This window comes from Stegostoma tigrinum, chromosome 33 (genome assembly GCF_030684315.1).
Source record: "Stegostoma tigrinum isolate sSteTig4 chromosome 33, sSteTig4.hap1, whole genome shotgun sequence".
In the NCBI taxonomy this organism is placed as follows: domain Eukaryota; kingdom Metazoa; phylum Chordata; class Chondrichthyes; order Orectolobiformes; family Stegostomatidae; genus Stegostoma; species Stegostoma tigrinum.
In genome coordinates, this window is record NC_081386.1 from 4,502,296 (window position 1) to 4,517,808 (window position 15,513).

Sequence of the window (15,513 nt, forward strand, 5' to 3'; positions counted from 1 at the left end):
ACATACTAAATGCTTCTTTCTCAAGACAATTTCCAAGTCAGAACTCCACCAAGTTGGGACTTTAAACCTTGTGAAGGATCCAAAAGGTCAATTTAAATTTCATGTGCGCAGAGTTATTTTGATTGAATTTGTATTTGTATGAGTTAGAAGCAAGAACAGATGGATATACTCACACTGGGAAGAACATAGAACATAGAACAGTACAGCACAGAACAGGCCCTTCAGCCCACAATGTTGTTGCCAACTCCCCAACATCTGTTCGATTATTTGGATAATTTGATTGCTCAGCAACACAGTTCCACTCGTGGAAATAATACACTGCAGCCCAGTAGCCACCTCCGTGGGCTACAAACACTGAAATCAGAGAACACTGGGAAGTAATTTAAACCAAGGCAATCTTGTCATATTAGTAGCAAAAAAAAGCACTAACAGACCCTGCCTCCTTTGAACAAGTGAGGTTTTATTAGTAAAACTCAGTACAATGACAGTCTAAACTTCTGTAAAAGCTGGTAGTGTGAGCGGTAAGATTCAAGGAACATATTTGAAGCTCTGGATGCTTTCTACAGTAATTGAATGACTATTGCACGTACAAACAAGGCTGAGTTGGGGCTTCTGTCTATTTAGAAAAAAAACAGGATCACTTTCCTACAGTTCAGGACAAAAAAGTCATGTAGAAATTTGAGTTATGTCCTTTAAAAGAAACTGAAGTCACTGACAAATTAATTGCTTTTTTGCTCTCGGTAGAAAATAGACAAAATATACCATGGCTGCAGGGTAGAATCAGCTGAGTCAAGACAAAAGCTGATGATATAGTGAAGACATTTAAATATAGAGTACAAAACTTGCCCAAGTATTGTCAGAAATATCCTGAAATTAATTTAATACATAACATGGCTATATGACCGCACGCTTGCTGCATTTTCAAGAATTTCATTTTGAAATTAACCACATCACTGCTCACAAAAGGGATCAATAGAAAATAATGGTCTGCGTCAAAACAGTACTTAAATCACAAAAAAAATCTGTATTGATAGTCAATTTTAAATTATTACAAAATGAAAAGAAATCTTATATAATGCAGAGGTGAAACATACTGGCAGCAAATGTGATTTGTAATGTTTACGACTGTACAGAGGCAATTCCATTTTTGCCTTTTTTAAATAAAAAAGGCTGCAATTCACAAAGAAACAACGCTGTGCCTGTATATTTGGAATAACTGTCAGGTGGATTTCACATTGCAGTTTCACCAAAAGATTTGGTGAGCTGTAAAAACCAGCACCATCGATTCAATAATAGCTCTCAACATCAAAAGAAACTAATACCAAACAAAAAGAATTTCATCTATTCATTTTGAACACCAGCTAACACAATATGTCATAGTTCATTTTTATTTGCTCGGTTGCCTTTCTGTGAAACTATTGCGTCTTTCTTCTTATCAGGCTTGATCTCATTCTTCTTTTTCTCTGCTGCTTTTCCAGGGTATGTCTGTCCTTCAACAGTAACATCCACACAGCGCTCCTGATTTATCAGGAAGTCTTTAATCTCCCAAGCATAGCTTCCATCACGCAGCATGAATATGGCACGATCAGAACCAACAACAAACCTAGGAAACAAAAAAAAAAGTAAATTTTCCTCAAATCAGACAGAAGCTAGCAATATCCACAGAACCTAATCAAAATTAAGGATCGACCAGGGAATAGAGGTGACAGGAGATTGATTGGATGTTTTTGATCCAATATTGACAAGGTTACTAGTTTTTTCTGTAACTTTACAGCTCTTTACAGATCTTTTACTCTATCCAAGAAATGCTTTTCTTTCCCCCATTCTTTCATGGGATCTGGGCATTGCTGGCCAGCATTTGCTATCCATCCCTATTTGCCCATACTTTAAATGGTTTGCTAGGCCAAACAAACATCGAACACAGAGAAGACTTCCTTCCCTAAAGGATATTAGTGAACCAGATGGGTTTTTATGATAATTAAATGCTTTTCACAGTCAGCATTAATACCAGATGCTATTAACTGAATTTAAAATTCCACCGTCTGCAGCCATTAGGTTTGAATTTATGCCCCAGAATACAAATTGGGACCTCTGGATTATTAGCCCAGTGACATTGCCACCATACCATCATCACATGGGAAAAGCATGTGGATCAAAAAGGCTAACAGAATGCAGACTTTGCTCTTGACAGAGGCTGGAATTGTAGTGTTACAGTTGCAGTTCCTTGATTAGACTCCATCTGGAATACTGCATTCTGCTCTGAGCGCCACATTTTGGGAAGATGGCATGAAGGAGAATGGAATGCCAATTCATCAGCTTGAAAAGTTAAATCAATCAGCAGGACAGATTTTATAAACTTGGCTAGTAGTTCCAAATTATGATCAAGTTGTTTAAAATCATGGAAGCATTTGATAAAATAATTAGAGAAGCTGTTTTGGAATTTCACCAGAGAAAATAAAGGAATACAAACTTAAAATTAGAATTTGGCTATTTAGGAGCGAAATAACAAAGCGTGTTTTCCATACAAAAGGCCAGGAACATCTGCAACACTTTCTCCAAACAACTCTCGAAACTAAAACCAAGAGAGAGATACAACTTCATCAGGGGAGGGCATTAAAAACATGAGTCAAATGCAGCTCAACAAAATTGAGGCAGAGATCAGTCATGATCTGGCTGAGTGGGTTACACAGATTTCAAGTGCTAAACGGACAGTTCCTTAATGCTCCTAAGCAAGTTCTTTGGTTAATGTGGCTGGACTGTCTTCTCTATTTTCGACTTCTCTTCAAATATATTGAAGTGTATTGTGCTCCTTCACAGATACATTATCTGGTTCGAAAATAAGCTTGCAGGATATTGAAGACAGGTGGCTAAACATACAGCAATAGGTTTGAAGGAACAATTGTAAAAAAAAAAGCAAGTAGAAAAGGTGTAGAAAGAGTTCTCCTTTATTCGTTTACAGGATGTGGTCATCATTGGCTAAGCTGGCATTTACTAATAACCCACACTGTCCTCCAGAAAGTAATGGAGCGCTATCTTTCTGAACCAATGCAGTTCATGTGGTGACGGCACATCCACACTGCTACCAGGGACGTATTCCTGGATTTTTACCCAGCAGTAGTGCACGAAAAGGTGATACAGTTCAAAGTCAGAATGGCAAATGGCTTGGAGGGGAACTTGCAGGTGGTAGTTTTCCCATGTATTGACTCCCTTATGCTTCTGGCAGAGAAAATGCACGAGACCGCAAGACATAGGAGTGGAAGTAAGGCCATTCGGCCCATCAAGTCCACTCCGCCATTTAAATCATGGCTGACGGGCATTTCAACTACACTTCCCTGCACTCTCCCCGTAGCCCTTGATTCCTTGTGAGGTCAAGAATTTGTCGATCTCTGCCTTGAAGGCATCTAATGTCCCGGCCTCCAGTGCACTCCACGGCAATGAATTCCACAAGCCCACCACACTCTGGCTGAAGAAACGTCATCTCATTTCCGTTTTAAATTTACCCCCTCTAATTTTAAGGCTGTGCCCACGGGTCCTAGTCTCCCCGCCTAACGGAAACAACTTCCCAGCGTCCACCCCTTCTAAGCCATACATTATCTTGTATGTTTCGATTAGATCTCCCCATAATCTTCTAAACTCTAACGAGTACAATCCCAGGATCCTTAGCCATTCATCATACGTGTTCCATTTCTGGTTGCAGCAGCAGCACGAGCGGGAGCTTGGAGCAGGAGCCGGAGGGGAAGCCGGTGAGTCACGGATATTGAATCTTTAAAAAGCTTACCTCGTGAATAGGCGGAGGTATGCTGAGCAGGAGCCGACACGGGACCGGTGAGAGTGAGTGAGGTAATATATTTATGTGGTTGCGTTACCCGAAACACTACCCGGGTAGTATCTCCCACCCATCCTCCTCCTCTAACCAAAAAAAAAGGTTTTGTGCGCCTGATTGGTAAGGTAACAAGTTTATTGTTTATTCTTTATTTTTTAAGTCTTGGGAATTTAGAATAATGGGAACGGAGGTCAGGGCAGTTGAATGTTCCTCCTGCAGAATGTGGGAGGTAAGGGTCACCACTAGTGTCCCTGCTGACTACATCTGCGGGAAGTGCACCCAACTCCAGCTCCTTGAAAATCACGTTAGGGAACTGGAGCTGGAGCTGGATAAACTTCGGATCATTCAGGAGGCAGAGGGGGTATTGAGAGGAGTTACAGGGAGGTAGTCACTCCTCAAATACAGGAAAAAGGCAGATGGGTTATGGTCAGGGGACGGAAAAGGAATCAGCAGGCAGTGCAGGGATCCTCTGTGGCCATTCCCCTCAACAATAAGTATACCGTTTGAGATACTGTTTGGAGGCCGGGGGGGGGGGGAACGACTTACCAGGGGAAAGCAGTGGGGTACAGGTCTCTGGCACAGAGTCTGTCCCTGCTGCTCAGAAGGGAAGGGGAAAGAGGAGCAGAGCATTGGTCATTGGGGACTCCATAGTTAGGGGGACAGATAGGAGGTTCTGTGGGGACAAGAGAGACTCACGGTTGGTGTGTTGCCTCCCAGGTGCCAGGGTGCGTGATGTCTTTGATCGTGTTTTTGGGATCCTTAAGGGGGAGGGGTAGCAGCCCCAAGTCGTGGTCCACATTGGTGCCAATGACATAGGTAGGAAGAGAGATGGGGATTTAAGGCAGAAATTCAGGGAGCTAGGATGGAAGCTGAGAGCTAGGACGAACAGAGTTGTTGTCTCTGGTTTGTTGCCCGTGCCACGTGCTAGTGAGGCAAGGAATAGGGAGAGAGAGGAGTTGAACACGTGGCTACAGGGATGGTGCGGGAGGGAGGGTTTTGGCTTCTTGGATAATTGAGGCTCTTTCTGGGGTAGGTGGGACCTCTACAAGCAAGACGGTCTTCACCTGAACCAGAGGGGTACCGATATCCTGGGGGGGAAATTTGCTAAGGCTATTCGGGTGGGTTTAAACTAATTCAGCAGGGGGATGGGCACCAAAATTGTAGTTCAACTATAGAAAAGGTTGAGAGTAGGGTGGTCCGAAGTAAAGTTTCAGGGAAGCAAGAAGGCACTGGCAAGCAAGAAGATGGTTTGAAGTGTGTCTACTTCAATGCCAGGAGCGTCCGGAATAAGGTGGGTGAGCTTGCAGCATGGGTTAGTACCTGGGACTTCGATATCATGGCCATTTCAGAGACATTGATGCAGCAGGGACAGGAATGGTTGTTGCAGGTTCCGGGATTTAGAGGTTTCAGTAAGAACAGAGAAGATGGTAAAAGGGGCGGAGGTGTGGCATTGTTGGTCAAGGACAGTATTACAGTTGCAGAAAGGATGTTTGGGGACTCGTCAACTGAGGTAGTATGGACTGAGGTTAGAAACAGGAAAGGAGAGGTCACCCTGTTGGGAGTTTTCTATAGGCCTCCGAATAGTTCCAGAGATGTAGAGGAAAGAATAGCAAAGATGATTCTCGATAGGAGTGAGAGAGACAGGGTAGATGTCATGGGGGACTTCAACTTTCCAAATATTGACTGGGAACACTATAGTTCGAGTACTATAGATGGGTCAGTTTTTGTCCAGAGCGTGCAGGAGGGCTTCCTGACATAGTATGTAGATAGGCCAACAAAGGGGCGAAGCCACATTATATTTGATACTGGGTAATGAGCCCAGCCAGGTGTTAGATTTGGAAGTAGGTGAGCACTTTGGTGATAGCGATCACAATTCTGTTATGTTTACTTTAGTGATGGAAAGGGATAGGTGTATACCACTGGGCAAGAGTTATAGCTGGGGGAAAGGCAATTACGATGAGATTAGGCAAGATTTAGGGAGCATAGGATGGGGAAGGAAACTGCAGGGGATAGGCACATTATAAATGTGGAGCTTATTCAAGGAAAAGCTCCTGTGTGTCCTAGATAAATATGTACCTGTCAGGCAGGCAGGAAGCTACAGAGTGCGGGAGCCGTGGTTTACGAAGGAGGTGGAATCTCTGGTCAAGAGGAAGAAGGCGGCTGATGTTAGGATGAGATGTGAAGGCTCAGTTAGGGCACTTGAGGGCTACGAGGTAGCCAGGAAAGACCTAAAGAGAGAGTTCAGAAGAGCCAGGAGGAGACATGATAAGTTGTTGGCGGATAGGATCAGGGTAAACCCTAAGGCCTTCTATAGGTATTTAAGGAATAAAAATGACGAGAGTAAGATTAGGCCCAATCAAGGATAGTAGTGGTAAGTTGTGTGTGGAGTCAGATGAGATAGGGGAAGCGCTAAATGAATATTTTTCAACAGTATTCACTCTAGAAAACGACAATGTTGTCGAGGAGAATACTGAGATATAGGCTACTAGACTAGGTGGGAATGAGGTTCACAAGGAAGAGGTATTAGAAATTCTTCAGAGGGTGAAGATAGATAAGTCCCCTGGGCCGGATGGGATTTATCCTTGGATCCTCTGGGAAGCCAGGGAGGAGATTGCTGAGCCTTTGGCATTGATCTTTAACTCGTCATTGTCTCCACGAATAGTGCCAGATGACTGGAGGATAGCGCATGTGGTTCCCCTGTTCAAGAAGGGGAGTAGAGACAACCCTGGTAATTATAGACCAGTGAGCCTTATTGAGTTCTTCGAGAAGGTGACCAAACAGGTAGATGAGAGTAAACTGGTTGATGTGGTGTATATGGATTTCAGCAAGGCATTCGATAAGTTTCCCCACAATAGACTATTGTACAAAATGTGGAGGAATGGGATTGTGGAGATATAGCAGTTTGGATCGGAAATTGGCTTGCTGAAAGAAGGCAGAAGGTGGTAGTTGATGGGAAATGTTCATCCTGGAGACCAGTTACTAGTGGTGTAACGCAAGGGTCGGTGTTGGGACCACTGCTGTTTGTCATTTTTATAAATGACCTGGATGAGGGCGTAGAAGGATGGGTTAGTAAACTTGCAGACGACACTAAGGTCGGTGGAGTTGTGGATAGTGACGAAGGATGCTGTAGGTTGCAGGGAGACACAGATAAGCTGCAGAGCTGGGCTGAGAGGTGGCAAATGGAGATTAATGCAGACAAGTGTGAGGTGATGCACTTTGGTAGGAGTAGCCGGAAGGCAAAGTACAGGGCTAATGGTAAGATTCTTACGAGTGTAGATGAGCAGAGAGATCTCTGTGTCCATGTACACAGATCCTTGAAAGTTGCCACCCAGGTTGACAGGGCTGTTAAGGCATACAGCATTTTAGCTTTTATTAATAGAGGGATCAAGTTCCGGAACCAAGAAGTTATGGTGAAGCTGTACAAAACTCTGGTGTGGCCGCATTTGGAGTATTGTGTACAGTTCTGGTCACCGCATTATAAGGAGGACGTGGAAGCTTTGGAAAGGGTGCAGAGGAGATTTACTAGGATGTTGCCTGGTATGGAGGGAAGGTCTTACGAGGAAAGGCTGAGGGACTTGAGGCTGTTTTCATTAGAGAGAAGGTGGTTGAGAGGTGACTTAATTGAAACATATAATCAGAGGGTTAGATAGGGTGGATAGGGAGAGCCTTTTTCCTAGGATGGTGACGGTGAACACAAGGGGGCATAGCTATAAGTTGAGGGGTGAAAGACATAGGACAGATGTCAGAGGTAGTTTCTTTACTCAGAGTAGTAAGGGAATGGAACACTTTGCCTGCAACGGTAGTAGATTCGCCAACTTCAGGTACATTTAAGTCGTCATTGGATAAGCATATGGACGTACATGAAATAGTGTAGGTTAGATGGGCTTGAGATCGGTATGACAGGTTGGCACAACAGAGAGCCGAAGGGCCTGTATTGTGCTGTAATGTGCTATGTTAAACCTACCATTCCACGGATCATCATGTGAATCTCCGCTGGACACGCTCCAGGGCTAGCAAGTCCTTCCTCAAGTGTGGGGCCCAAAATTAATCACAGTATTCTAAACGGGGCCTAATTAGAGCTTTATAAAGTCTCAGAAGTACATCGCTGCTTTTATATTCCAACCCTCTTGAGATAAACGACAACATTACATTCGCTTTCTTAATCACGGACTCTAGCTGCAAGTTAACTTTTAGAGAATCCTGGACCAACACTCCCAGATCCCTTTGTACTTCTGCTTTACAAATGTTCTCACCGTTTAGAAAATAGTCCATGCCTGTATTCTTTTTGCCAAAAGTGCAAAACCTCACATTTGCTCATATTGAATTTCAGCAGCCATTTCCTGGACCACTCTCCTAAACTGTCTAAATCTTTCTGCAGCTTCCCCATCTCCTCAGTACTACCTGCCTGTCCACCTATCTTCGTATCATCGGCAAACTTCACCAGAATGCCCCCAGTCCCTTCATCCAGATCGTTAATATATAAAGGTGAATGGCTGCGGCCCCAACACTGAACCCTGCAGGACACCACTAGTCACCGGTTGCCATTCCAAAAAAGGCCTTTACACCAACTCTCTGCCTTCGGTCAGACAGCCAAACCTCAATCCAAGCCAGTAGCTCACCTCCAACACCATGGGCCCTCACCTTGCTCAGCAGCCTCCCATGAGGCTCAAAGGCCTTTTGGCAGTCTGGATAGATAACATCTACTGGGTTTCCCTGGGGTCTAACATACTTGTTACCTCTTCAAAGAGCTCTTAACAGGTTTGTCAGGCATGACCTCCCCTTACTAAAACCATGCTGACTTGTTCTAATCTGACCCTGCACTCCCAGGAATTTAGAAATCTCATTCTTGACAGTGGATTCTAGAATTTTACCAACTACCGAGGATAGGCTAATTGGCCTATAATTTTCAATCTTTTGCCTTGATCCTTTCTTAAACAAGGGGGTTACAACAGCAATTTTCCAATCATCTGGGACTTTCCCTGACTCCAGTGACTTTTGAAAGATCACAACCAAAGCCTCTGCTATTTCCTCAGCCACCTCCCTCAGAATTCTAGGATGTAGCCCATCGGGGCCAGGAGATTTATCAATTTTTAGACCTTTTAGCTACTTCTCGCACTCTCTCTTTTGTAATGGCTACCATACTCAACTCTGCCCCCGACTCTCCCTAATTGTTGGCATACTTTTCATGTCTTCCACTGTAAAGAGTGACGCAAAGTACTTAAGTTCTTCAGCTATTTCCTTGTTTCCCATCACTAGTCTTCCTGCATCAATTTGGATCGGCCCAATATCTACTTTTGCCTCTCGTTTGTTTCTTATGTATTGAAAGAAGCTTTTACTATCATTTCTAATATTACTAGCTAGCCTACCTTCATATTTGATCCTCTCCTTCCTTATTGCTCTCTTGGTTATCCTCCGTTTGTTTTTGTAGCCTTCCCAATCTTCTGATTTCCCAGTGCTTTTGACCACTTTATAGGCTCTCTCTTTTTCTTTGCTATATTTCCTGACTTCCTTTGTCAGCCATAGCTGTCTAATCCCACCCCGGATAATCTTTCTTTGCTTTGGATGTACTTCTGTACTTCGTCCTCAATTACACCCAGAAACTCCTGCCATTGTTGCTCTACTGTCTACCCCGCTAGGCTCTGCTTCCAGTCAACATTTGGAAGATGCTGTCTAAGGAGCCTCGGTGAATTGTTGCGGTACATCTTGTAGATGATACACATTGCTGTCTCTGTGTATTCATGATGATGGGCATTGATGGTGATAGATGGGTAGCAATCAAGCAGGCTGTTTTGTCCAGCAGAGCATAAACTGATTAATTTGTTGCAGATTGCTTAGCTCTGCCTATGGCATGTTGCTACACTTTGACACGTAAACTGTTCTGTGCTATAGTTTCACTACTTTGACACCTCATTGAGGCCAAGCTTTCAGCGCTCTTCATTGAGCAACAGGTCAATTGCCTAATTTCGTGCTAACAGTACAGTAAGGGAATGCTGGGCCATGAGATTACAAATTTTAATTAAATACAATTCAGCAGCAGTTGATGGCATACATCAGCCTCATGGATGGCCAGTCTTGAGTTATGAACATATGAACTGGAGGAGCTGGCCATTCAGCCCCTTAAGCCTTTTCCATCCTTCAATAAAATCATGACTGATCTGTCGGTTTTGAATTCTACATTCCCATCAATGACCAATAATTTTGGATTCTCCTACTAATAGGAATCTATTCCTGCTTTAAGAATATTCAACAACCATCACAACTACCACCTGAGGAAGATAGCACCAGAGACTATCAACCCTCAAAAACAAAAAAAAAGTGTCAGCTGTCCTAAAACAGCTGGCACCTAATTTATAAACTGTATCCATTATTTTTAGACTTATCCAAAAGACAAAACATTCTTTCCATGGCCACCTTGTCATCAGTTTGAAGCTAATGTTGAACGATAACCAGGAGGATGATGCCTCGACCATGTTTGACTCAATAGTACAGGACTTCATGGGGCCCACAGTCAACATTGAGGACTCTCAGAGCAACCTCCTCCTAGTGGCCAAAACTGGCTGTTGCACCTGTGCAGTTTTCGTGTCTGTTGGATAGTGATTGCCCAGGAATGACAATGGCAACGTCCGACACATTGCAATTTCAAAAACTAAGAGCTCTGACAGTTGAAGACGTGGCTGTCAACATTACAGTCAATGAAATCATGGATGCATAAGTGAACTGAATTAGACAGGTGGATTTTGGCCTGGGAGCAAGTTACAGAGTTTGGGAAGCGTGAGCCAGTGGAAGACTTTAAAACAAGGGTAGAATTTTAAAAATCAAGACATTACCAGCCTAGGAGCCAATATGGGTCAGAATCTGCAGGAATTAGGACTGCAGACAGCATGGTGCAAAATTAGGGTATAAAGAATCTCTGAAGCAAACATTTGAAACCAAGATGCACAACCAGGACTAAGGACCTAGGCTTAGTCATGTACAAACAAAAATAAGAGGAAGAAAACAGCTGGTTCCATCAAGCCAATGTTTCCCAGGTTCCTCTAGGTTTCTTTCACAAGCCTATGATGCATATCAGGGACGTTTGAGAATACAGCCCAAAACTTTCATCCATAAATTCATAATTCCCTGACACAAATGGCTGGCAAACAACGTACAAGTCAGCAACGTAGTATCACAGGATGTTTACAGCACAGAACAAGATTACTCACCCATTATGTCAGCTATGGCCCTTGGCAGCAGCAATTCAGCTCCTGTCACTCATCCATCTTTTCCTCAAAGCCCTGATTTCACACCCACCCCCCCCCCCCCCCACCCCCCGCCCAGATAGTGATCCAATTCTCTTTTCAGTCACACTCGAATCTATCTTCATCACATTCAGGCAGTCTATTTCTGATCCTAATCACTTGCCGAATCAAAGAAGTTTTGCCTTCATGTCACCATTGTTTCTTTTGCCAAGTACCTGAAATCTATACCTGCAGATTGTTGATTCTTCTATAAATGGTAACAATTTCTATCTACTCTGTCCAGGCCCCTCAAGATTTTGAAGATCTCTATCAAATTCTCCCCTCTATTATCATTTCTCCAATAAGAACAGTCTTAATTTCTCTAATCTATCTACATAATTTAACTCCAGTAGAACAGTAATTGAGAATTACTGCATGCCTGTCTTTTTCTAAAAAAAAGTCAATTAATTTAATGTCCTGACTTGTATCATAATATAATGATTAATTATGAGATTCCTCCATCTTTAAAAAAAACTGTGCAGAAGAAATGGATCTATTAGACTTCAGATTTGTAATGCTCAGACTAAATTGATGCAGTGTAATACAACACATCTGCCAGACCTCCAAAAGATACATATTAACCAACAGTAGAAAGTAACAGCACAGCCAAGATAACACTTCAGTTCATTAACATTGATTATAATGTTTTAAAGTCTACATGCGCTTATTAACATATCAACTCCTGTATAATCTTTTTAATGATTCTTTGGTATTATTGGGTACCTAAGCTTGGTGGCGCTGTTGCATTAATTTTGAGAACAGTGACCATGGAACATGGCACAGCCAGCTTCAGACCCTATCCTGGGAGCGAGCTTGTTCAACATATGGCCCATTGGTAAGAGTGAATTGCAGTGATCCCTTTAAAGGCAGGGAAGGTACCATGCTATAAAGTTTTAAATTATCTGAGGATTCATACAGTTTTTGTCACAGTTCACCAGCTTTTCACAATATCAAAATGCAGAAGTGGACAGTAGGCTATGATAAGAATCAGGAACCAGGTGAACAGTCCATAAAAAAGGTGCCATAACTGCAGTGAAAAAGACCAAGCATGGAGGGTGGGGGTGACAAGCCAACATGATGGAATAGTTATAATGGGGTCCTGAACTGCCTGAATATTAACTAAAATAATCATATTAAAGGACCGAGAGGACAAACATTCCTAGATTTCAGGAGGATTCCCCACAGTAATATAGTGTAACAAGGAAGAAATCACTGCTGTACTCGTTTCATGGAACGAGGTGGGTAAAGCACATTAAATGTCAAATCGGTTAACATTTATGGGATAGTGATCATTGTATCATAAGGTTTCAGATGAAAATAGAAAAGGATAATAAGCAATCCAGAGTAAGAATAATTATCTTCATTACCGCCAATTTCAATTTCTCACTCCAATGCTGTGTGTCCAATCAACCAATTCCCTGTTCTTATGCTCAGTATAACTGGGAGTAATTCTAACATTACTGCTCTTGGGGTCCTGCTTTTTAAATTCTCCGCCTAGCTTCCTGAATTCTACTTTCAGAACCACATCCTTCTTCCAACTCAGGCAGCTGGTATCAATGCGGACCATGACTTCTGGCTGATCCCCTCCATTGGGATGATGAGCTGCAGCCTATGACATCAGTGAACCTGAACCCAGGAGGTGACATAGAACACTACAGCGCAGTACAGGCCCTTCAGCCCTTGATGCTGCGCAGACCTGTGAAACCAAACTGAAGCCCATTTAACATACATTATTCCATTATTATCCATACGCTTATCCAATGACCATTTAAATGCGCTTAAACTTGGCGAGTATACTACTGTTGCAGGCAGGTCATTCCACACCCTTACTACTCTGAGTAAAGAATCTACCTCTGACATCTATCCTATATCTATCACCCCTCAATTTAAAGCTATGGCCCCTCGTGCTAGCCATGTCCATCTGAGGAAAAAGACTCTCACTGTCCACCCTATCTAGTCCTCTGATCATCTTCTATGTCTCCATTAGGTCACCTCTTAACCTTTAACGAAAACAGCCTCAAGTCCCTCAGCCTTTCCTCACAAGACCTTCCCTCCATACCAGGCAACATCCTGGTAAATCTCCTCTGCACTCTTTCCAATACTTCCACATCCTTCCTATAATGCGACGACCAGAACTGTATGCAATAATCCAAGTGCGGCTGCAGAGTTTTGTACAGCTGCAACATGATCTCACGACTCCAAAACTCAATCCCTCTACCAATAAAACCTAACACACCGTACACCTTCTTAACAACCCTATCAACCTGGGCAGCAGCTTCCAGGGATTTATGCACATGGACACCAAGATCTCTCTGCTCGTCCACACTACCAAGAATCTTACCATTAGCCCAGTATTCTGTATTCCTGTTACTCCTTCCAAAGTGAATCACCTCACACTTGTCTGCATTAAACTCCATTTGCCACCTCTCAGCCCATCTCTGCAGCTTATTTATGTCCCTCAGTAACCTGCAACATCCTTCCGCACTATCCACAATTCCACCGACTTTAGTGTCATCTGCAAATTTACTAACCCATTCTTCTACACCCTCATCCAGGTTATTTATAAAAAATGACAAACAGCAGTGGCCCAAAACAGATCCTTGCGGTACACCACTAGTAAGTGCACTCCAGAATGAACATTTCCCATCAACCACCACCCTGTCATCTTTCAACTAGCCAATTTTTGATCCAAACCACTAAATCACCCTCAATCCCATGCCTCCGTATCTTATGCAATAGCCTATTGTGGGGGACATTATCAAATGCTTTACTGGAATCCACATACACAACATCAACTGCTTTACCCTCATCCATGTGGTTGGTCATCTTCTCAAAGAATTCTAAGGTTTGTGAGGCACGACCTACCCTTCACAAAATTGTATTGACGATCCCTAATCAAATTATTCCTTTCTAGATGATTATAAATCTTTTCTCTTATAATCCTTTCCAACACTTTACCCGCAACCCAGGACACATCATCCTCATATCAAATTTCATGTCACAGAAACACTTATTTGCTCCCCACCCCCCCCAACAGACTCCCGAAGCACCAATCACTATTGCCCATCCATCCCCACCTTCACTGCAGTTGCCCTTGGTACCATGGAACCAACTCTTCACTAATTTCCAAAATGGAATACCAATTGGCAAGTATTAATAGCCTCAGGACTCCCACACGAGCTGCCTCATTTTCTCTGACTGTTTGGTAGTCACCCTTTCTGCTTGTACGCTTCTAGTGTTGAATGTAACTATCTCCCTACACGTTCTATTCATGCAGCCCAGTGCCTTGCAGGCACAATGAATCCAGCCGCTGCTTAAACTGAAACTCAGAGGTGAAACTTCCACAGCTGCTTCTTACAGATGTGTTGGTCTCAGGTACATGTTAAGTCCATGACCTCTTACAAACTGCAGGACATACACTCCATTTGTCTCCGCTGATGTGCCATTCCATAAGTCTGAAAACTGCTACAGGAGGTACAGAAATAAGTTAAAAAAATACAAATAGCAAAGAGGAATTATGAAAAAAAAACTGGCATTTAATAGACAGGAAAATTTCAAAGTCTTCTAGAGGGACATAATCCGTAAAAAAAGAATGGTAAATAAAGGAGTAGGGCTGATTCGAGACCAAGGGAAAGAATTTACACAGAAGCAAGACACATGACAGATGTGTTAAGTGAATGCCTCAAGTCAATCTCTACCTACGAGGCAGATGCTGCCTGGGACATCGTGATAGACAAACTCAGACACCTGAAAATTTCAAAATTGTTGAGGTATTGGATAAGCTGTCAGTACGTACAAATTGATAAGGTACTGGGACAGGATGAGATGCAGGCCAAAGATACTGAAGCAGAACTGAGAAAAGAAATTAGGGGTACTGGCAACCATCTTTCAATTATCCTGGATTTAGAGGTAGTGCCAGAGGAATTGGAGAACTGCAAACATTATATCCTTGTTCAAGAAAGGTTAAACAAAGCAGTCCAGCAATTAAAGATCAGTTTAACTCTGGTGGTGGGGAAACTTCTGGAAACAATTATTCAGGGGGGATTGGTCACATGAAAAGTTGCAGATTGATTTTGAAGAGTCAGCATTATTTATAGAAAAAATAGGCTCTAACAGTTTGTGGAGCAGGGCATTGGCAACGGGGTATAATAGACCAGTTTCCTGTTCCCAATCTCCACACTCACTCATTTTTCAAGGAGTATAAGCATTGAGTGTGAACATATTGCACCTTGGCTATTATCATTGCACACTATAGGGATTCTGTGATTCAAAGAGGACATTCGATCCAGAGTGCACAAACCCTCCAAACAGCTTCCCAACCAGACCCAGCTGCCTACCTATCTCCATAACCTCACACTTACCACAGCTAATCTATCTAGCCTAAATATCCCTGGATTCTAAGTGGCAACAAAG

At 42.9% G+C, this 15,513-nt stretch overlaps 1 protein-coding gene across 1 annotated transcript in view; it reads right to left on the reverse strand.

Moving 5' to 3' along the window:
• Nucleotides 1-439: 439 nt before the first annotated feature.
• Nucleotides 440-15,513, reverse strand: part of mesd (mesoderm development LRP chaperone) — a 31,996-nt gene continuing 16,922 nt past the window's right edge. Inside the window, exon 3 of the mRNA XM_048563176.2 lies at nt 440-1,603. Within this exon, the coding sequence (XP_048419133.1) occupies nt 1,375-1,603 (229 nt within the window). The 3' untranslated portion in view covers nt 440-1,374. The remainder of the gene's footprint in view (nt 1,604-15,513) is intronic.